This window comes from Danio rerio, chromosome 6 (assembly GCF_049306965.1).
Source record: "Danio rerio strain Tuebingen ecotype United States chromosome 6, GRCz12tu, whole genome shotgun sequence".
Classification (NCBI taxonomy): domain Eukaryota; kingdom Metazoa; phylum Chordata; class Actinopteri; order Cypriniformes; family Danionidae; genus Danio; species Danio rerio.
The window spans coordinates 49,528,957-49,553,588 of record NC_133181.1 but is presented as its reverse complement, the minus strand read 5'-3'; the positions used below and the strand labels follow the sequence as shown (position 1 = coordinate 49,553,588).

Below are 24,632 nucleotides of genomic sequence, written 5' to 3'. Positions count from 1 at the left end.
TAGGGAACCACCACTATGATGATACCAGCAACGCTGTATATTTAGAAGCTGATAACTCATTCATTCATTTTCTTTTTGGTTTATTCTCTTTATTAATCCTGGGTTGCCACAGCGGAATGAACCGTCAACTTATCCAGCACATGTTTATCGCAGCGGATGCCATTCCAGCTGGAATCCATCTTTGGGAAACATCAATACACACTCATTCACACCCAATTCACCTGTACCGCATGTCTTTGGATTGTGGGGGAAACCAGACGTGAATGCAGGGAGAACATACAAACTCCACACAGCGACATGAATAAATTGTAAACCCTGCATTTTTTAGTGTGACACATACAACTCTTTTTGAGCATTTTTTTTCTTTGAGAACCATGAGTGACACTTAAAGATATTAAGAATTAATTTATGGTTTAACTGTAAAGATTCATGTAAACAAATTTCCTTTAACATTTACCCAAAACAGAAAACTCATTATTTACTCTTTACCTTTTGCTTGTTCCTAATCTGACAATCTTTTTTCTAAAAACAAAGAGGATATTTTGAAGAAAACTGGAAGTGGAGAGATGAATTGTGTGTCGTGTGCGCCATTAAATCCTCATTTGTGACTGTAATTGCGACTTCAGTTTCCAGCAAGATTAGTGAGCGTTTTCGAGGTATAGACCAAAGCTAATAATTTGAGGCTGCTCTAATCACTATGTATGGACCGGTTGCTCTGCTTTCAAGTGATTTGTTGAAGCACTCCCATAGATTTCCTGGTTAAATTTGAAAGTGTAGCTCTGCTGATTTGAAGTGACCGGGGAGCGTATTTAACAATAGCTTTTGTCTGAGCTGTGGCCCTGTGGTTAGACTTCCGACATATTGAACTGTGACAAGTGACAAATCTCAATCCCATCGTTTCTTGTTCCCTCTCAACTGTTTTTAAAAGAATGTGCTTCCGTTTTGAGTGTTGCTTTACCTTCCTGCCATAGTAGTGCTGTGTTGTAAGTGGTTACTAAGGTGTTGTGGTTGTTTGATGTGTTGCTAAGAGGTTGATAGGATATTCAAAGTAGTTGCTTTGATGTTCTGATTGGTTGCTATGTCGTTGCTAGTGTGGTTTAAGTGGTTGCTAGGATGTCCTGAGTGCTTCCTAGGATGTTCTGTATAGTTGCTAAGTGGTTGCTTGGGTTTTCTGTCATGGTTGTACTCTAGCAATAAAGCTCATGTAACGAGGATCATCAAAAACACAGATTTACTTTCACAAAAACTCTGACAGAACAAGAACAGATGAGATGATGATATAATACCAGACAATGAATAAACTGAGCTTAAGGGTATAAATACACAAGACGTGATTAAACTAAATACATACAGGGGTGCAACACAGGTGAAACTAATGAAACTATGAAATGGCGGGAAAACAGAGCAAAGGAATCACATAACATAAACAGAAGCACATTGAACACAACACATAGACACACCAGAATTGTGACATTATAGTATAAGAGATGGCAAGGATGACTAAATCAGTGTCCCCTGCTGAAAAATCCAGCTTAAACCAGCCTAGGCTGGTTGGCTGGTTTTAGCTGGTTGACCAGGCTGGTTTTAGAGGGGTTTTGGCCATTTCCAGGCTGGTTTCCAGCCATTTCCAGCCTGGTCTTAGCTGGTCAGGCTGGAAAATGACCAGCCAAATCCAGCTAAAACCAGCTTGACCAGCCTGGTTTAAGCTGGATGTAGCTGGTTTTGGCTGGACTCCCAGCTTGGCTAAGCTGGACAAGCTGGTTTTAGCTGGTCCTGTCCCAGCCTGACCAGCTAAGACCAGACTGGAAATGGCTGGAAACCAGCCTGGAAGTGGCCAAAACCCCTCTAAAACCAGCCTAGTCAACCGACTTGTCCTGGGTCTTTTCCGTGGCCTCCTCCCAGTTGGACATGCCTGGAACACCTTCCTAGGTAGGCGTCCATGAGGCATCCAAAACAGATGCCCGAGCCACCACAGCTGACTTCTCTCGATGTGGAGGAGCAGTGGCTCTACTCCGAGCTCCTCCCGGGTGACAGAGCTCCTCATCCTATCAATAAGGGTGCACTCTGCCACCCTGCTGAGGAAACTCGTTTCAGCCGCTTGTATCTGAGGTCTTGTGCTTTTAGTCATGACCCAAAGCTCATGACCATAGGTGAGAGTAGGAACGTAGACTAACCGGTAAATCGAGAGCTTTGCCTTTCGGGTCAGTTTCTTCTTTACCACAACAGACCGGTACATCGACCACATTACTGCTGCCGCTGCACCAATACGATCTCATGTTCCATCCTCAAGATGCTTGAACCATTTGAGGTAAGGACTTTCTTCCAACTTGTAAATGGCAAATCACCTTTTTCAGGTGGAGCACTATGGCCTCGGACTTCCAGGTGCTGATTCTCATCCCAGCCGCATCACCCTCGGCAGCAAAACTCACTTTTTTTACACACACAAATAAAACATTTTTGGAAAACATTGGCGTATGATAATATTAAGATAGCAGACCAATAGCAGGGCTGTATGGCTGCAGATGTGTATTTGTAAATGTAAACATTGCGAACTCCAATATATTTAATAAAAATGTTTTATTTGTGTGTTTGATTGTATTTGAAAGTAATATTTACTTAATAAAATAAGGCTTCATGGTTTGTATTTTCATAGATACAATTTTATTAAGATTCAGTTCAATACTAATATGTAGTTTTTACAGATTTATTTGTAGTACAGTGTTAATGAAGGATATTTTAAGCCCATCAATCAGTTTATTTATTTGTGAAATTTCTGCCATGAAACTCTGGACGCACAGGCTGATAGGTCATCTAATCTGCTCGTGTGTCATTAACTACATGGTACAGGAGATTGGTTACTGTCACCTCAGCAGCCAATGAGCTTGCTCCCTATCAGTGTAAATGCTCCGCGTTGTTTTATGCTGTTAGCACTACGTTGTTAGCACTGTTAGCTGCAGCACATTTTCGGAAAACCCACCTCCACCCCAGCTCCACCTGTGTTCAGATCTGTTTCAGGGGTTGCATATTATGTTTGCAGCAGCTGCGTGTGGTTTTCTCTGACAGCATGTCTGTATATATATTGGCAGTAGCAGGTCTCGGTACAAGTTTTGACATAATAATCAAAGCAGCAGCAGCGTAGCAGATCTATTCTGCCAAGACCAAATGCATCAAAATTTTTATATACATAATCCATATTAAATCCAGAGGGTGGTTATAACAGAATTTTTTTTTAATTTATTTTATTTCTTTATATATATATGTGTGTGTGTGTGTGTGTGTGTGTGTGTGTGTGTGTGTGTGTGTGTGTGTGTGTGTGTGTGTGTGTGTGTGTGTGTGTGTGTGTGTGTGTGTGTGTGTAATATATGTTTTTTTTTTTTATATTAACATTATATATTGTAAATTATATAACAATTATATTATTATCAATTAATATGCAAATATGTATATGATTTATGATAAATACAGTTTATAAAGCTTAAATAAACATTTATGATTTTTATTATTATTATTATTATTATTATTATTATTATTTTATTTTTTATTGTTATTTCATGTATGTTTTTAGTTGCTATTTTTTCAAAATGGTTCTGCACAAATATTTTATTTTGCGACAAAAAAAGCAAAAAAAGTCAAAGACAGCAAATTCAGTCTGGACCTGGTTATTAGTTTGCTTTTCAGCTTAAATTCATAATTATTATAAATCTAAATTTACCATATTTAATTAATAATTTAACCATTAAATTGTTTAAATGAGTTAAACAAAAATCCTGTTTTATCATACTAGCATTCTCTTCATCACTAATCTGATATAATTGATAAAATGGCATGGTTTCAACTATGTTATTTGAATCCTTGAAACTTTTGGCTTCAGCGCACTGCCAATTATTGAATTTAGCAAACAACATAGTTCAGAACGCTTAAGTGTTTGTGTCGTGACTAACTAGTAAGTATCTGTTTTTAAAGACAGTGGACTATACTTCACTGACACACTTCTGTAGGATTGCCTAGCAGTGGGCAGTGCTGGGTGGGAGCCATCTGTCAGTTCTTCTCCAAGAGCCCCTGCGCAGCTGATGTGGTCCTAACCCTGTGCTGAGACTGCTTTCCAGTCAGTCCCTCTGGATGGAGATCACAGCAGTGAGTCACACTTAATCACAGCACACAGAGGAGCCCGAACCGAGGTCACGTCCGCCAGAGCCAAAACACACAGCAGAGCGTTCGAAAGCAGCAGCAGGGGGGCAGCAGCCGAGCCGTGGAGTGGCTGGAGCCATTAGTGCCGCTGTGTGTGTGTGTGTGTGTGTCACTGAAAACATGTCATAAATAGAGTCGCTCCAAGTGGCTGGTTAAAAATAATCGTGATTACCCTCTCATTATTTAGCTAATAATGCCATATACACTGTGTTCCATCCAGGAACGACGTCGTTGGAGCAAACCTGCAATGAAAGCACTCACTTGCATGCTAATCTGAGTTTTTCCTGTGCTAACTGGGAAGGGTGTGCTGTTCCGACTAGCACTTGTGAAATTAACGTTCTTTGAAAAATCTTAAAATACACACACATGCAGCAAAAATGAAAATGACCAGCATTAAATCGTATTTCTAGGCTAGTCTATTTACGTATCAAAATATGTGCAAATATAAATATATATATATATATATATATATATATATATATATATATATATATATATATATATATATATATATATATATATATATATATATATATATATATATATATATATACATATATATATATATATATATATATATATGTTTATTCTGGTTTCATATTAATTTCAGTCATTTTCATTACTAATATGCACATTCACATTGCATTCCGAAAGTATACATAGCGCTTCTTTTTCCAAATTTTTTATGTTACAGCCTTATTCCAAAATGGATTAAATTCATTTATTTCCTCAAAATTCTACACACAATACCCCATAATGACAATGTGGAAAAAGAGTTTTTGAAATTGTTGCAAAATTACTAAAAATATAAAACCTGTAAAATCACATGTACATCAGTATTCACAGCCTTTGCTTAATACTTTGTTGATGCACCTTTGGCAGTAATTACAGCCTCAAGTAATTTTGAATATGATCCCACAAGCTTGGCACACTTGTCTTTGGGAGTTTTTGCATTTCCTCTTTGCAGTACCTCTCAAGCTCTGTTAGGTTGGATGGGAAGCGATTTTCAGATCTCTCCAGATATGTTCAATAGGATTTACGTCTGGGCTCTGGCTGGGCCACTTATAGACATTAACTGAATTGTTCTGAAGCCACTCCATTGATATTTTAGCTGTGTGCTTTGGGTCATTGTCCTGCTGGAAGATGAACCGTTGCCCCAGTCTGAGGTCAAGAGCACTCCGAAGCAGGTTTCATTCGGGATGTCTCTGTACATTGCTGTATTCATCTTTCCCTCTGTCCTGACTAGTCTTGCAGTTCCTGCTGCTGAAAAACATCCACATAGCATGATGCTGCTCACACCATTGATGCTGCTTCACTGTAGTGATGGTATTAGCCTGGTGATGAGCGATGTCTGGTTTTCTTCAAACGTAACACCTGGCATTCACTCCAAAGAGTTCAATTTTAGTCTCATCAGACCAGAGAATTTTGTTTCTCATGGTTTGAGAGTCCTTTTGCCTTTTGGCAAATTACAAAAGGGGAGTGGCTTCCGTCAGCCCACTCTACCATAAAGGCTTGATTGGTGGATTGCTGCAAAGATGGTTGTTCTTTTGGAAGGTTCTCCTCTCTCCACAGAAGAACAGAAGGAGCTCAGACAGAGTGACCATCAGGTTATTGATCACCTCCCTGACTAAGGCCCTTCTCCCCCGATCACTCAGCTTAGGTGGCCGGCCAGCTCTAGGAAGAGTCCTGGGGCCTCATGTATCAACGCTGCGTACGCACAAAAACTTTGCGTACGCCAGGTTTCACGCTCAGAATCGCTCACGTTTGGATTTACTAACAATGAACTGAACGTGGGAATGTGCGCAGCTTCACGGCAGCTTTCTGGCAGGCGTACGCACATTTTTTGTGCGTGTCTGTTTTATTTCCATTGGCGACTCCTAGAGGCAGTTGTGTTAAATTCTTTTCTACAAAGTGTCTGATCCTTGCAATGGCAGCTGTATGAGACGGGTTCATATAGTAGGTATGTAAGATTTCCATACCATACAGTTGACCAGCTAAACATTAAAGCAAAATTTGCAGCAGTCGCCTGTTTTCCCAATGTAATCTGAGCGATCTACCGCACGCACATTGCTATAAAGACACTATCTGAAGATGAATTTGCATGCGTGAATCAGAAACATTTCCATTCAATAAATGTGCAAATAAAATATGATGCACAAACTTATTGATGATTCCTACTTGTCTTTCTCTTGATAAATAGTGGGCAAAATCTGATATGTAGCGGGGAAAAAAATAAAGAATTCATTAAACGCTGGATTCGAGCCGAGATTATGCTCGAACATGTCAGCACGTGATCACATGCTTCTTATGAGGTGCGCCACTGAGACTGCTAAGCATCCTGCAACATTTTTCAGTTATAAACCACACTATTTCTTTTTTAAATGCACTCAGTGCGATGTTCAGACCCAACTGTGTTAACTGCATCAGCTAAACTCTCCCACTCTATTTTTTTCTTTTGTTGTTAATTCCGGAGAACAAACTTGCAAATAACACCGCTTTTCTCTGGTCTACCTCCGAAAGCAGCACCTCCAATTCACATTCTGTTCAAAGTTTCTCTTTTTGCTTGATTTTGCCGTTGCTTTTTCGTTGGGTTTTGCCATTAGCATAGTCATTAGCATATTCATACGGGGGAGGAGGCAGGGAGGGGTTTTGTGCTCGTGCATGTTGCGTTCAGTTTCACGTTCATTCAGATGTACAAAAGAATATGCGTGAGATTCGGCGTACGCAATGTTTCATACATCTGAATTTTTTTCTGCGTACGCACATTTACAGCTTTGTGCGTACGCAATGTTTTAGTAAGATTTCCACGCAAGTCTTCGTACATGAGGCCCCTGGTGATTCCAAACATCTTCCACTTACGGATTATGGAGGCCACTGTGCTCATTGGAACTTTCAGAGCAGCAGAATTTTTTCTGTAGCCTTCCCTAGCCTTGTGCCTTGAGACAAACCTGTCTCTGAGGTCTACAGACAATTCCTTTGTCTTCATGCTTGGTTTGTGCTTTGACATGCACCGTCAACCCTGGGACCTTATATAGACAGGTGTATTCCATTTTAAATCATGTCCAATCAACTGAATTTACCACAGGTGAGCTCCTATTAATATGCTGAAACATCTCAAGAATGTTCAGGGGAAACAGGATGTACCTGAGCTCAGTTTAAAGCTTCATGGCAAAGGCTGTGAATACTGATGTACATGTGATTTTTCAGGTTTTAAATTTTTTTATTAAATTTGCAAAAATTTCAAAAAATCTTTGTGTGTGGGCATTGTGTGTAGATTTTTGTGGAAATAAATTAATTTAGTCCATTTTGGAATTAGTCTCTAACATTAAAAAGTTACAAAAATGAAGTACTATGAATACTTTCCGGGTGCGCTATATTTAACAGAACTTTTAAATCTTTCAAAATTTCTAAATCTAATCAAACAAAAAATTAAACAAATCTATTTTTCCATTTATTTACTTAGACACGCTGTAAAATGACCATCAAACATGGACAATATGGCTTTTATTTTAAACATTGAGCATTTTATATTAAATCTCAAATTGATTGTATGACACATTTAGTTCACATGGATCAATTTTAATGCTCTTAGAGTGAGAGAATAAACTCACTCACAGTACTGTACATCTTTCTCAATTTCTTCCAGCATCATAATACCACTACCTACAGTATCTGCCCCTAATCACCTATGACCTCATAGCGGCGTGTCTTTTACTTGCACACTTCAACATCTCCATCCCACTACTGTATATCATGAATACTGTGCACTGTGATGTTCTAGTCAATTATATTTTTTACAGCCAAGAGTTGCGCATGTTTGAATGCGATGAGTGTGTTTGATGCTTCAGGCTCATTGAGTCACAAGGTTTTGACTCTTGGTTGAGGTTTGACATATTGACTGTGTCAGTTAGATCAGGGGTTTGTGTTGTGTCAACAAGCCCTCGTGAAACAAAGGTCCCAAGTCATGTGAACAAGTCATTATTCCAAAATACATCTATGCAGTCCTGCAGGCTTCATTTTTTTGTCGTTATTTCTCACACGTTATGCCGTATTTCATAAGATATCAAGTAAAATAATTCTGTTTCAAAAATGTCTGAGAAGATTCAGCTCAAAATACCACATATTTTTTTTTATTATAGCTTGCCGACTATTTAAGTTTGAGGTATAAAGTATATGTTGCTTTAAATGCAAATGAGATGCTTCCTTACAGAAGAGGGCGGAGCTTTTACTCACTAAGTACTGAGTTCTTTCCTGACAGAAACAACAAAACAAGTGAATAATGTGCAGCCAAAATGTTCAAAAGTAGCTTAATAAAACCTTGCACATTCAAACCAGAGTCATCCAATCATGGAGCTGTAACAAGTTCTAAAATGAACTATGATGTTTCCGAGTTTTGTAGTTGTTGTGAAGTAAATTTGATTGTTGCTAAAAGGGATACAGCTGTAGCTGCAAGGTAACAAGAATTGTTTATATTGTTTATTAAATTACCCATGAATTGGAATTTATTTATGTCCACCTCTACCCCAAACCTAAACGCAATCATGACAGTAATGTAAAAACAGTAATTATATAGAGCTTATTGTTTATTAAATTACTTTAATTTAATTACCAGTTGTTGTGAAGTAAATTAGGTTGTTGCTAGAAGGGATACAGCTCTGGTAGAAAGTTAATTAGAATTATTTACATTATTTATTAAATTACCCATCAATTGTATTTTATTAATGCCTACCCTAAACCTAGCCCTCACAGTAATGATTAATTATTATAAAATATTAAGTATTGTTGCACAGTGTCACTAATGCTATGTCACTATGCTATGTATCCCCAGCTGTATCCCTTTTATACTTTACCATTAGAGTTGATTATGCTCATTGTCTTTTCAAACAAACATTACACTTAGTACATTTCATGCTATTAACAAACCTTTAAGTAAGACGTTTAGTTCAATAAACTACTAATTAGCTGCATAATAATAGAAGTAGTTGGGTTTTAGTTATTTGGGAGGATTAGGGATGTAAAATAAGGTCATAGGTTATAAGGACAGAAAACATAGACATGTAATAAGCCAGCAGTAAAAGGATCTTCTTTCGGCATATTTTCTTCAAAAAATTTTATTCAACCACAGTATCCTCAGTGGCTCTGATGTTGAGAATCTGTGGAAACTAGGGCTGGGGTGATAAAATCTGTATCACCATTGTCAGTAACGATAAAAATATTTTTGCTATGAAGTTTCAGTATGAAAGCGATAGTTTTAGTAAAATGTGGCTGCTGAACGCGTGCCTTGGAAGCAATGCCAATAAGCTTAGGGTGTAAGTCATTTCCACATGACGCTCATGCATTTTCCAGGTACCCCTAGTTGAAAAAACATTTAAACTTTTTCGAATGCCACGTGCACATCATGATTCATGCAAGTAGAACTAACCATTCTGCTTAACACTTTCCATGAAATATACACATTTCAGTAACAACGGCAGACTATTTACCAGACAAACACAGCACATCCAAACACTGCAGCGCTTTTTACCTTTCTCCATAAACTTGTATTGGAGCTGCAGAAATGGTTTGTTCGTTTGTCATCCTCTGAGAAAATGCTTGATGGTCGCCTAGAGACCCTAAGGGAACACAAGTGCAAATTGCATTGAAGATGGTGAAGCAAACCACGTTCTCGCGCTTGTCACTTCAGGTCAGAATAACAACATATGCGAAATTGAGTGGCATGCTAGCAGCATTAGGAAGATTGTAAATAAAAAAAAGTATAGGGATGTTGCTAGAGTGGCTTTTTGGTTTCTTTTCTTGTGCATCCCTGCCACTTGCTCCCCATCTGAAAGATTTTAGTGTGTAATATAGTCATTCAACTTTACAATTAGTAATGTTGCAGCATGTATTTGAATAATGATGGCTGTTTTTTTTACTTGAAATCTCAGATTTGATTATCATAATTGTTTACAGAATTCATAATTTTGTTTACAGAGTTTGAGGTTTATTGTATCATTATTATTCGCACCTTAAAGTTTGCTTTGATTGTTCAGCATTTACACTTTAGCATTGCACACACTTTGTAAAATTTTATTTGATTTTACTTATGTTTATTTTATTATGAAGTATTATTATTAGGTATTATCATTATTATGTAAATATTATAAAAGATTTTTGCCTTTGACTATTAAACTATTTGCCTTAGTAATGTTGGTAAATTAAAATAAAGGGATTAATTTAAAAAAAATAATAATATGCCTGAATGTATTGTTTAAAAATATTCAATGAATATTGATACCCAAATGATATGAAACATGATATCATGATATTTTTTCCGCCCAACCTTAGTGGAAACTCTTATGTTCATTGTTATTTATTTTTTTAATTATTTTATTTATTTGTCTTGCAGTGACATTATATATTTCTAGCTGCATAAGACAGAGACATGCATAGTGATTGCTGTGGTGCTGTGGTTGTAAACATCGAGATTAAAGGAGTATAATAAGAATCCCTTTATACATCACTAGGGGAGCAAAATCTAAGCGTGTCACGTTAAACAAGAAAAAGGTCATATTTCCATGAAATGTACCCTTAAATGAGTAAATAACATGGATAGTCACTGTATTTAAATATTAATTTCAGTTCAATTAATTGGTATTATGTGAATAAATAGACTATGGCGTGATATAATAAGAGCACTCTGCTGGGTACTTGTTGCCCGGGGAAACAGCCAAATGTATAGTATCATTATACAAACAGTACATTTGGCATTAGAAAACTGTGATTGACCAATTTTAACCCAGCTTTGTTTTCAGTGATTCACGATTTTCACATGCTGTGGTGTTTTTGTTTTGCAGATGTACATACAAACGACCACGCTGACCATATCGGTCAGTCTGAGCGCATCTGTGTCTCTCGGGATGCTCTACATGCCCAAAGTCTACGTGGTGCTCTTCCACCCGGAGCAGAATGTGGCCAAACGCAGCACTCGCAGTCTGAAAGCTGTGGTCACTGCCGCCACCATGTCTAACAAGTTCAACCCCAAAGCCAGCCTGCGGCCCAATGGAGAAGCCAAGTCGGAGTTGTGTGAGAACCTGGAGACTCAGGGTGAGCGAGTTTGCTGATAAACACTTTATTACTATCGACACTGTTTTTTTTATGCTGCTGTAAACTTGTTATTGTAATCTTTAAAAATTTGATTCACTGTGCTCACTTAAATGCTTTACAATTTAAAGACGGCAGCAGAACTGTCTTGGTTATGAGTTTTAATGCTGATGCTTTAGATTGCTTTTCAGTACATTGAAAAATTTATTCTCTAAAAATAGATATTTGCTCCTGAATCATTCCAAACCTTTATCTTTTTTTTTATGTAATGCAGGTTTAATGGCATTGCTGTCAATAATTTAGACAAACAACTTCTATAACTGTCAGCCTCACTTATTGTGAAAAGCTATGTTCATTTTTATTATGCCTCAATTTAACCATTTGTTATATAGGCGAACTGGTTGAATCAGCGTGTACTAACAACCATCATAAAATTCTTATAATTTTTAAGTTTTATTTATTGAGTATTTTTTTCTGAAAACTGGGTTTCTGCATAACACTGGATAGTTTTCTGATTTGTAAGCTTTTATGAAATTGACATTGGATTCTGCCAAAAAAATAATAATGCAGTCTTAGCAGATAAATAAATGTATTTTATTTTATTTATTTTTAATTGTTATTTATTTATTTATTTTAATTTTATTTTATTGCATTGACATTATAAATCTCTAGCTGCTAAAGACAGAAACAGACATTGTGATTGTTAACAAACTTGAATTCAACCATTTGGTATCTCGGCAAACTAGTTGAATTAGTATAACAGTCTGAACTGAAAACCATCATAATTTTGTTTTAATTTAAGTATAAATTATTGAGTATTTTTCTGGAAACTGGATTTCTGCTTAACACTTTATAGTTTTTACAGTGATATTTATGGTTTTATAAAAATATTATTGGAATCTGTAAAAAAAAAATGCTTGTTTTATTTAATTTAATTTAAATGTATTTACATTTAAATGTTTTTTTTTGTTCATTTATTTATTTATTTATTTATTTCTGACTTTATAAATCTCTTGCTAAAGACACAAACAGACATTGTGATTGTTATTTAACAAATTTGAATTTAACCATTTAGTATCTATAGAAGGTGAACTGGTTAAATCAGTGTGCACTGAAACCCATCATAAAATTGTTATAATTTTTAGGTATTATTTATTGAGTATTTTTCTGGAAACTGGACTTTATAGTTTTTTTTTTCTTTTTACTTATTTTTTATGCTTTTATGAAATTAATATTGAAATCTGTAAAAAATAATGCCTATTATATTTTATTTAAGTTCATTTACATTTAAATGTATTTATTTTGTGTTTGTTTTATTTTTTTTTTCTGTACTGAATCCCATCATAAAATTGTTATTTTTTTAAGAATTTTTTAATCATTATTTATCTAATCTGGATTTCTGGATAAACACTTTATAGTTTTTGACAATGTTTTTTTATGAAATTGATATTGGAATCTGTAAAACAAATCTTATTTATTTATTTATTTTTAATATTTAAATGTATTTATTTGATTTTTGTTTTATTATTTTTTATTTTTAAGTATTATTTATTGAGTATTTGTCTGTAAACTGAATTTCTCGATAAACAGTAGTTTTTGACACTATTTTTTAAATTGATATTTGAATCTGAAAAAAATATATATATATTAATGTATCATCTTTTAGGAAGTTCAGAGAGAGCATGTTGAAAATAAACACTTGTTGTTATTCACACTCGTTTTATACTTCCATAAACTTGTTATTGTAATCTTTAAAAAATGCAATTTGCCATGCTCGCTTATTGCTAAAGGTTATTTTGGTTTTCTTTACGCCTGAATTTCCCATTTGGTAGGCAAACTGGTTGAATCAGTATAACAGTGTGTACTGAAACCCATTCAATTGTTATATTTTTTAAAGTATTATTTATTAAGTATCTTTCTGGATTTCTGGATACACAGGCACAGGTTTTTATGAAGTTATAAAACTGATATTGGAATCTGTAAAACAAAAGAAAAAATCGAATAATAATTTATCATCTTTCAGAAAACTCAGGGAGAGCGCGCTCAGGATAAACAGTTTGTTGTTATTGACAGTGATTTTTATTTTGCCATAAACTGTTTATTGCAATCTTTAAAAATGTTATTCACCATGCCTGCTTAAATGGACCAGAATTTGGAGACATCAGCAAAATTGTGCCTCATCAGTCCTGGTTAAGAGTCTTAATGCAGATGCTTTAGGCTGGATTTCATTCAAAATAATTAATTCTCCAAAAATAGTTTTCATATATATATAAAGTCAAACCTGAAATTACTCATGACCATGCCAACTTTTGATAAAGCTGAGAAATATATACTTTTTCCAGAATTATGCCTTTTGTACATCATCTTAGTCTCATTTAGGAGAACCCTGTGTTATTTCCAGTCAAAAAAAAATAAAGGTGCTGTATGTAAGTTTTTAACTCTTCTAAAGCATAAAAACACCATAATATGTTTGCAGACATTTAAGAAATGCACTAGATGAACATTCTTGTCTATCTGAAAAACAATGCTTAAGTCAGTTATTCTGCTTTGAAAATGTACATTTTGTGCCAGAACGTCTGTCTTTGTTTTGGTCATTTGACCTGCCCAGTGCCAGTTTAGCCAGTTATATTTTTGCACCCTGGGTTGCCTTGGTGGAAAACAGATTTTAATTAATTCTGTCAGGAAGGCTCTTAAAGTGTGCATCTGCGACCAAGATGCGACCTCTGGTGGACAGTAACAGCCTCCGAAATGAGCTGCAGATTCAGAGTTCACCACATGGTGTGGTTATTAATTAGAAAATAATATAAACAGTATGAATGTAAACATTAGGTGAGCAGGTTAAATTGTAACCCTGTGTCTTAACAACACGCTGCGTGATGAGATTTTGCAACTGTTTGCACCTGACAAAACGTGATAGAAATTGAAATACAGCCATTCAGAAGCACAGAATAGTACACTCACTGCACTCCAACAAAATGGAAAGGTTTATAATCTCATTCATACATAATAAACCTCTTTAACATTGTTAAATGTAGATGTTAAATCACTGATATGTGTTGGCTTGCACTGAGTCACAGTTCTAAAGTTCAATTTTAAATGGTTTATTTTCAAGATTTGAAGTAAACTATCTGCTGCTGCTTTCAGTAGTATGGCAATAAATGTTATGTGAAACTCACATAATTAGCATTTAATGCTGAATAAACACATAAGGTGTGCTTGATGTGATCATTGTCAGTTTTCTGTTCAGCTGCAAGAAATAGAAACTGTTTCTAAAATATAAAAAAATAGAAGCTGCCTCTAAAATATACGTTTCTTGTGTTGGTTAGAACAAAACCTCCTTTTAATATGAAAAATATTCCTTCTATCGCATGTCACTGCTTTTATATAGAACACTGTTTAAATCAGCCTTAAATCAATCTTCAAGCCTGGAATTATACTTCTGCATCAAATGATCGGCTTGACCCACGGCGCATGCAACGCACGTAGCTGTGCATTCATACTTCTGCGTGATGTTTCTGTTGCTCTGCAACAACACTTCCGAAACACTAGCTGGCAGTAGGTGTTTATGTTTCTCTGTGTCGAGTTTCTTAGCTGGTGTTTTTTTTTTTTTTTTTCTGAACGCTTCCTTAATGTACAAGTGGTTTTAAACTCACTGATTTTGAGGCAGGAACCGACGGACGTTCAACAACTTTAACCATAAGGTAAACACAAAGCAACAGTCTCCATCTGAAGCTCCTTGTAAACAGTCGACACTTGTAAACAGTCGCTACAACGCACTCGCACAGCTCTCGGTCCCGCCCACACTCGTCAGCGCTTCCAAGCCGACAAACCACAGAGCTTGCGCTATGCGTCATTGCGACATGTAGTTACATTTTTTGAGAGGTGCACGTCAGCGACGTCGACAGCCCATTTTGAGGCAGGAACCATCGGACGTGCAACAAATTTAACCATAAGGTAAACACAAAGCAACAGGCTCCATCCAGAGCTCCTTGTAAACAGTTGCTCCAATGCACTCACACGGCTCTCGGTCCCACCCACACTCGTCAGCACTTCCAAGCCGACCAATCACAGAGCTTGCTCTATGCGTCATTGCGATGTGGTTACATTTTTTAAGAGGTGCATGTCAGTGACGTCGACAGCCACGGCGAGGGCTATGGGTCCACGCGTGCGCTTGACGCAGAAGTATAAATCAGCCTTCAGTCAGACACACTAATGTTGGTGTTGTTAATCTGGCAACTTGCGTTTGCTTGTGTTTTGAACCAGGGGTGCAATACCTGGTTCAACCACTGGGTGTGAAACTTACACACTGAACCTTTAAATAAAAATTTTAATAGGCTAGCTGGTAGAATAAAAGTAAGTTTAGGTCAGAATGTGCCAGGGGTATGAAAATTTTTGGGTTTGACTTTATAGCAGACAACTTCTACAACCTATAACTATTATGATCTAATGAATAAAACAGATGATAAACAAGTTTCTAATAAAGCTGTAAATAAAATTACAGAAACTACTTGCATAATAAAAGCAAACAAGTCGCCTTTATCTTGGCAGAGTCTGAGTTTGCATAATTAGAATAAGGACAGGATTGATATAATAAAAGGACATGATTTACTAAGATCCTAAATAAATACTGTTATTGAAGTCTAGTTAGATGCAGAAAATGACTTTTAAAAACTAAAAATAGTTTCACTTGTAATTATTTACTTGCAGAGGAGTTTAAGTTTGAACATCACAGCATATGTTCATCATTCCGGTGGCATTCCGTGCTCTAAATATAATTTAGTGTTAAACTTCGCCACACAGTTACTTTCTCTAAAATAGATTTGAGGGACGATAAATCACTTTCCAGGAGCTGTTTAATCCTCTTCCATTGACACTGCCCTTTATTTTGCACGTCCCAAATGACACATTCATTAAGAGAAGCCTGCGAAACACACATGAGGTGCTATCTTCTGGTGCTATATCAGGAGTACACAATCCTCGGTAGACACTGCACGTTTTTTTGCATGTGCCATCTGTTTTGCATACGTTTAATATGCACAAAACTTTGTGAATCACAGCATGAACGTATTTACTTCACTGCTTATGTGAGCCTGGTTAGACAGTAAAGCCGCTTTGAGACATCATCATTTCTGTCCTGATATCTCAGACTCCCTGTTAGTCTGCTGTATTTACATTTATCCAACATCTATTTAACCAGCATTTATAGCTAGGAGTCAATTGGTGGTTTAGGATTGAGGGAAGTTTTAAAAAAAGAGACACTGATCACTTGCCATGCGCAGCTGATGAGGAAAATGAATCTCCATTTCACACATTTAATAAAAACACAACACTATACTTTTAGGCTCTGTATGTACACTACTTGACAAAAGTCTTGTCTTTGATCTCAGTTGTAAAATCAACCAATAATACCCTTGACTTCTAGTTGATCATTTGGAAAAGTGTCAGAAGGTTGAGTTTTCTGCTGAATCATCTGTTGATCTGCATCCCAATCATCACCAATACTGCAGAAGACCTATTGGAACCCGCATGGACTTAAGATTTTTACAGAAATCAGTCAAGTTTGATGAAGGAAAAATCATGGTTTTGGGGTTACATTCAGAATGGGGGTGTACGAGAGATCTGCAGAATGGATGGAAACATCAACAGCCTAAGGTATCAAGACATTTGTGCTGCCTATTATATTACAAACCACAGGAGAGGGCAACCTCCCAGCTGGATAGCACTCCTTCTCATACTTCAGCCTCTACATCAATGTTTCTGAAAGCAAAGAAGGTCAATGTACTTCATGAGTAGCCAGCCCAGTCACCAGACATGAACATTATTGAGCATGTCTGGGGTAAGATGATGGAGGAGGCATTGAAGATTAATCAAAAGTACCTTGATGAACTCTGAGAGTCCTGCAAGAATGCTTTCTTTGCCATTCCAGATGACTTTATTAATAAGTTATTTGAGTTATTGCAGGGATGTATGGATGCAGTCCTTTAAGCTCATGGGAGTAAGACACAATATTCATTCTTTTTCCACTGCACCATGACTTTATTCTATACTGTACAACAATCCTGTTAAGTGACAGAACTTTTTCTAAGCAAAGTCAGACCTTACTGTCCTAACTAAATAATTAAAAATCAAAGCATGATCATATTTTATTTGAGTAAAATAAGATTAATCTAGAGGCTTTTGCCTTTCATATTAGCCACCTCTGATACCAACTGATCAACTAGAAGTCAAGTTATTTGTTGTTCTTAAAACTTGGAAAAGACTTTTGTCAGGTAGTGTATGCACTGTACATTTTCAAGAAAGACAACATTACAATGATTGTAACCATTGCAAAGTTGTGTTTACTCATCCATTTGGTACACATATTACAAAGTAACATTTACAATGAATTTGAGAATTTAAGTATTTTCCTATAAGTCATTTGCTTAACCAAGTTATATAATCTTAAAACTGAGTCATTTTTACGTGGTCATTTGAAGATTGCATTGCAATACAAGTTATATTATGCATTACTGTGACTTTGTAAGCTTTACACTCTTAAGAATGCTGGGTTGTTGTAACACAATGTTGGGTCCAATTTGGACAATCCCAATGTTGGGTTATTTTGCTTTTTAGTTATATTTTAAATGGCAGTTTTTTAACACAAAGGTTGTTTGTCCATATTTGACCCACCAGTAGGTTACAACAACCCAATATTTTTTAAAGTGTACTGCTTTGTGTTTACTTAAATGCATTTAAATATACAAGTCATAAATGTATTGTTAAAATTGATTTATTAACATATAAATACAACAGATGTAATATTATATAAGTATGTAACTATAGCCAAAGACAGAAAACGCAATGCTTGGTACACAATACACAATAAAGGTAACAGCTGATGTTAAATTTAATTAAATTTAATTTCATTACTTTTCATTTAGCTGAATAGAAAATGTGCAGAACAATATTAACCGCTAAAAGGTGAGCTGATCTTAATAGGTCAGTTCATTGTAAAATATTATATAAATAACTATAGCCAAAGACAAAAACCTTAATGCTTGGGACACAATAATAGGAACAGCCGATGTTAATTTAATTTAATTTCATATTCTTAATGAGCGTTACTTTTTTGTAGAAAACTCAACATTTCATGAAACAACAAGTTTCTACACATATAAAAAAAAGTAACAATAAAACAGTGTGAATACAACTAGAGAACAGGTAAAAATGCAGAATAATGGGATAAAAATGTATCTGAAAGTTGAGTATAGTTTTTACTTCTTCAAACATGACAAACAATCCAGAGTAAATCTATTTCAAGACATCGTTTTCCACAACTTTCTTTTTTCTCGTTAGGTGCCTTTTCTAGCAAAATGTCAAGAGAAATTATTCAGGTCTTTTATCTTTTTCCCTTTGATTTCTTGTACCACGTACTGTACAGAAGACAAACACAATCTGTTACATGTACAGCTATGCCATAGTTTAACAGTTGTTGTTCAGTTCAGTTTCATACAATATGGCATAGGATTTATTTATTTTTATTTTTTGTAAAAGCTGTTGCCAGTACCTGAATAGTCCAGGAGTCAATATATAGTATAGTATACAGCAGGAAAAATAAGTATTGAACACGTCACCATTTTTATAAAAACACACACACACACACAATTTCATGGCTTTTAATAACTTTTTGTTTCAGTTGCTAATTTGTATAAATTTGTACGATCTCATTCATACTATTTATTCCAATTTGCTAATCCTTCAATGATAGTTTGGTTTAGGGCTAGGGTTGGGTGCCACTACTCCCTTTTAAAGTCATACATTTTTGTATGACTGAACTTATGTGAATGAGCCACAAATTGGACAAAACGTAAAAAAAAAGTTACGTTTCCTTGTGAGATCAGACTGCAGAAAACATATTTTTTAAGATAGTTAACTTGAAAATTTCCCCAGATGTTAGTAACAATCAAAGAAATTCATGTATGCAATGAAAAAAAAAAGTCTATGAGAAATGACATATAGGGAAAATTGTTGAACACATGAAGAAACAGAAAGAAAACTAGTGAAAGCCCAGTCTGCAGCTGAAATTGTTTAGTATTTTTTCAGCAACCCTCTGCCCTTCACCATTATAAATGAATACTAGCTGCTTCAGTCCAACAAATACATTATCAATATGATGAAGATAAAACCAGAGTGTACATTTCCACAAGACAATGATCTAAAACACACAGAGGACACTCTCAAATGGTTTTAGAGAAAGAAAATCAAGCTGTGGAATGGCCCAACCAATCACCTGACTTGAATCCAATATAACATACAAATTAAAGATAAGATTTAATAGATAAGATTTATTTTTACACTCTGTTGAAGTCTGTGAAAATCTCACACCTAAACAATACATGTGACTTCATATGACTTCATTCTTCATATGTGAGGCGTCTTTAAGCTGCCATCACTAAAAACAAGCCTTTATATAAAGTATTAAATACATTTCAGCAGTTCGGCACTTTCAGTAGTTCAGTCAATTCATTGTTATTACACATAACTCATATTTCAGATTTGTTTGTTTTGTTTGTATTGTTTGGGTTTTTACCTCCTTTAGAAATGTTGTATGCACGGAACAAGATTAACTGCTAAAAGGTGAACTGATCTAAATACTGTAGGTCAGTTCATTGTGAAATATTTGAACTTCATACAGTATGTTTAGCTCAGAATAGTGTTAATTCTACCAGTAAACCTTGTTTTCTTAGTTCTAAAATAATCAAGCTGGGGGAAGGGAAATAAAAACACACATTTCAAAAACTTCCCCCATTAATAGAGGTCCAGTCAGCGACATGCAAAATACACATTAAAATTCACAAGACACGAATTTAATATGACATTTCCCAAGATGTACCAATACACACTGACTAACTCTAGCATAAAAAAAATCACGTTAAGCAGATTGAAAGTATCATGTTAGACTAGGAAGGCAAATTATCTGCTTCCATTACATTGCATTTGGCATTCACAGCGACGCACATGCACTCTGCTTTCATTATGTAGCATTTGTATTCATTTTGCAGTGTAGCAATACCCGGTAAATCATATTGTGGGTCTTAATACGAAATAGTTCTGAATTAAGGGAGACGTCCAGATAAATGTTTTGACAACAGAATTAAATTTGCGTAATGAAGGTTGCTACATAGATGAAAACTCATCCAATTAAGCGCACTAGTTAGCACCGAATGTTTTCAGCAAATATTTATTACGCTTACAGACTTATGTGCTGTCTATACTGTAACACTGCGTTTTGTTTTTTAATGTGGTATTAGAGTCGGTGACAGCATGGTCTAAAACAAGCATGCAAAGCAAATGCAAGATAACATATAACTTCTCTCCGGCTCAGGGATGTTTAACATTTCATGAATCCATTAAAGGGGAAACATGATCTCCTTGTTGATTCTAATTGATTTGCGATTCTCCTTTAAGACTTCAATTACATCAAGCAAAGGTGTCTGTTGAGTGTCTTAATGTAGCGTAATGTGATAGAAACATCGCTATAAAGTGTTAGAATTACTTCTTAAGTTAATTAGATGGTTCTGAATTATTGTGTAGGGCCAAATTGTGTTTCTAGTCAAGCCAGAAATGAATCCATGGTGAGATTAGTGACATTATAAAGTACACTGGCATTCCACTTGAAGAAGTACCCGACTTTCCAAGTCTGAACTTGGCAAACTTCCAAGGACGCAAGTCAGAACTTCTCTTACTTGGTATTGAGAAAGAGCTCTTATGTAACTGTTATTTAGAACAGTGGTCCCCAACCTTTTTTTAACTGCGGACCGGTCAACGCTTGACAATTTTACTGCGGACCGGGGGTTGAAATAATAAAAATAATAATAAACGTGAATCCACTGTGTACTCATGTGGAACTTTATTAGCACATTGCTCCAATATTACAATGCTATTATAACATTAGGAAGTAATACCTTTATTAACACATTGCTCCAATAATATAACATATTATAACGTCAAAAACTGTTCGTAACGCTAAATCAGTGGGAGCCCTGAGCTTGTTTCTTTGCAACGCGATGGTCCCATCGGGGGATGATTGCAGAAGGAAGATTGCCGGAAAGAGCGCGTGCATGTCTAAAACGTGCTGACGTGAGATGTCTGCTTTAGCCAATCAGAACAGTCAGACGCATTCACGTCCGCGCGGTTTATGAGAATAAAAGCCTTTGAATATTTTTCCAGACACATTCAGCTGCTAGAAACTAGGCAGATAACGTTTATATGTTCATCTTAATGCCAACTGTGTAAATAATTATCGATAAGATGCTTATGATAAGCCGTTGTTTGTTTACCTTCAAGCTTTGCGTGTGCCCGTGAAACAGCCAGTGAGCGCCAGCACGCACACATATCATGTACATCTCGACATGCGAAAGTGTTTCTGCCATGACTTTAATCCAGAACACCGGCAGAGTTGTTGTCTCGAACACTGTTTTAAGGCCGCCGTCATTTGCGATCTCTGGTCTTCTTGCACGAACATGCTGGATTCAGCTGGTTTGTTGACAAATGGGTCACGTATCCATTCCTTGGCCGTTTTTGGGTCCTTTGAGGTTGGGAAGTAGCGCTTAAACTCTTTTAACAGCGAAGACTGGTGATCATGCACCAACTTGGTGACTCACACAAAATCCCTGCTAATGTTGGAAACATGTCCATTATGCCTCTGTTCACGCGCCGTCCCCACAAATCCAGTTTGGCTTTAAATGCAGCTACTTTTTCTGCCAACTTAAAGATAATTAATCCTTGTGTGCCCCGGTACTGATTGATCCGCGGACCGGTTGGGGACCACTGATTTAGAATGCATCGCTGGATTTATTTATAGATATATCGTGTTCATTTTTTCAGTTTTCTCCTAATATTGATGAACGTCTTATGTGGTGAAACATTTGATATCTCATATTTGATATTCTCAAATATGTGTAAGAACATGTGTTCGGCTAAATGATGATTGTATTAATTAATATATTATGGCGGATGGGCATTACCATGTTAATCTACGCTGCAGGAGAGATCAAAACTGCTGGATTTACCAAAAAAAAAAATGTTGTAAAAGGGTTAATCAATTTATTTGATTATTAATATTTAATTTATTAACTCATAAATGAGTGCTGTCCATTGCAAATGTGCCTTCTTTGATCAAAGTGATCAATCAGAAGTCAAGGGCGTCATTATTCCCACTTATTGCATTCTCCCCAGTTTTCAACTATCAGGTGACTAGCAAGTCTTCACAGTATCACCTATACCACATATGGGATGTGGTTTTCTGAAGCACCTAAAGTCACACTTCTAAAGTCACACTTCTTGTCATCTCACCTCGTAGAAAAAAAGATCCTGAACTAATCCGGATGAGTACAAGACATGTCTGAAGTGGCTATTCTTATAGTGTTATCGCAAATGTGACATATTATTCACAGTCACGGTGAGATGCACTCTATTAGTGTATCTACAAAACTCAGTACTTGGCAAGCTGATTTATTACTGATATAAAGAACCGAGGATCCTGAAGTAACAGCCCTTTTTTAATATCATTGCAATGCAGTACGTGTATTGAGTTTAGCGATGCATGCGGACGAGATCAAAATGTAATGTGTGCGGGATATTGCCTGCAAAGATCATAGAAAACTAAGCCAAAGAATGAGAATGAAGGGATGCGGTTCAATCAGTCAGGCAAGCAAACTCGTTGTTATGTTATATGAACGTCAATAGGCTTTCTCATGTGTCCTGTTAAGACAAGAGTTTTGCTCTTGGTTGAGCTGTAATTCGGATCAATAACAATTTGGGTCTGCTTTACATCAGCCATTTTATGTGTCAGGATTTCTGTGACCAAAAAGATCAATGCGGGTCTCCTTGAAGTAGTCTCTTGACCAATAGTCATATACACTGTACACTGATGAATGGCTTGAGTTTTAAAATGGCAATATGACACTTGCAGGGTGCAATATCTTGACCATATATATATTTATATTTTCTTATAATATACAGTGCTCAGCATATATACTGTAAGTACACCCCTCACAAATCTATTTTTATATTAATATTTTGAATAGTAAGCTATAAAATGTTATATTTTGCATGTATATTAGAATAGTCAGCACTGAAGCCAAATCTGGAGCTTATCTAACAAAATAACTTACGATTACGGTCCAAAATTAGTACACCTAAATTTATATGCTATAGAAAAAAATATTAAAAAATACTAAATGCACATTTAAAAAGGAGGAAAAATCAAGAAAAACAAAAAAAAATGAAATTTAGTTTAATTTCTTTCAATTTCTAAATATGTTTAATGACTAAAATATTATTTTAATAAATATATGTGTTTCATAATTCTGTTTTGTTCAAATGCACCAAAATACATTGTCTATTCACTGAGAAAATATTCATTTTCAAAATAGGGTGTCCTCAATTATGCTGAGCACTGTACATTGCATCATCAATCTTTTTCACAGTGTCAGAAAGAGTTGGTATAATGATCTAGTCTTTTTCCAGTCAGATTCCTCCTTCTGAGAGCTTCCTCTTCTCTGATTGGTCAGATTATGGCCCAGTCTGTTATAATAAGAATTAAAATTCTGGGCCAAAAACTAAATATCTGGGTGCCATTGGCTGAAATGTGAAACCAAAAATGCTTTACAATAATTTATTAATGTTTTGATAATGTAAAATAATTTTGGTAGTTTTTAAATTGAGCTCAATAACTTAAAATATATATAAAAACAAGCCAATAAAAAACCCACACATTTATTAAAAGTAAAAATTTACAAGGCATCATTTTACCAGCATTGCCATGACAGCACAGTAGCACTTTTGCAAGCATTAGGTACAAGTACACTACATAGGAATTTACTGTCAGTGCATTACTTGTGCATATACTTTCATCACTGTATGGTAAACTTTACACTTCCCTTGCACAAAGCCATTGAAATGAATGGGTTAATTAGCGCAGCACTTCCCGTGTCCGGTGTGAAAGCAGCTTCACATCACACAGTGACTACGGCTGGAAGGAGCGAACACTACTACACTGTAAATAATATCTGTTAATTTACAGTTTTTTTTATGTATTTTGTGTTTCACAAGTGTTTTCCATTTATTTATGGTTGTGAATTGCATTTTGAAACCTTGATCTCTGCTCTGTTGACTATTGATGTTAAAAATTCAACTCCACATTTTAACAAAGTGACTTTCATTGAAAATTTAGTAGCTTAAAATAATGTTTAAGAAATATTAAATCATTCATTTTCTTGTCGGCTTAGTCCCTTTATTAATCCGGGGTCGGCACAGCGGAATGAACCGCCAACTTATCCAGCAAGTTTTTACGCAGTGGATGCCCTTCCAGCCGCAACCCA

General features: G+C 35.8%; 1 protein-coding gene across 4 annotated transcripts in view; it reads left to right on the top strand.

Moving 5' to 3' along the window:
* The window catches only part of grm4 (glutamate receptor, metabotropic 4), a 265,644-nt gene that overhangs the window by 228,380 nt on the left and 12,632 nt on the right, over positions 1 to 24,632 (top strand). For all 4 annotated transcript variants that reach the window (XM_021476905.3, XM_021476906.3, XM_073953112.1 and 1 more), the window contains 1 exon segment: positions 11,022 to 11,271. In XM_021476905.3, coding sequence (XP_021332580.1) covers positions 11,022 to 11,271 — 250 coding nt within the window.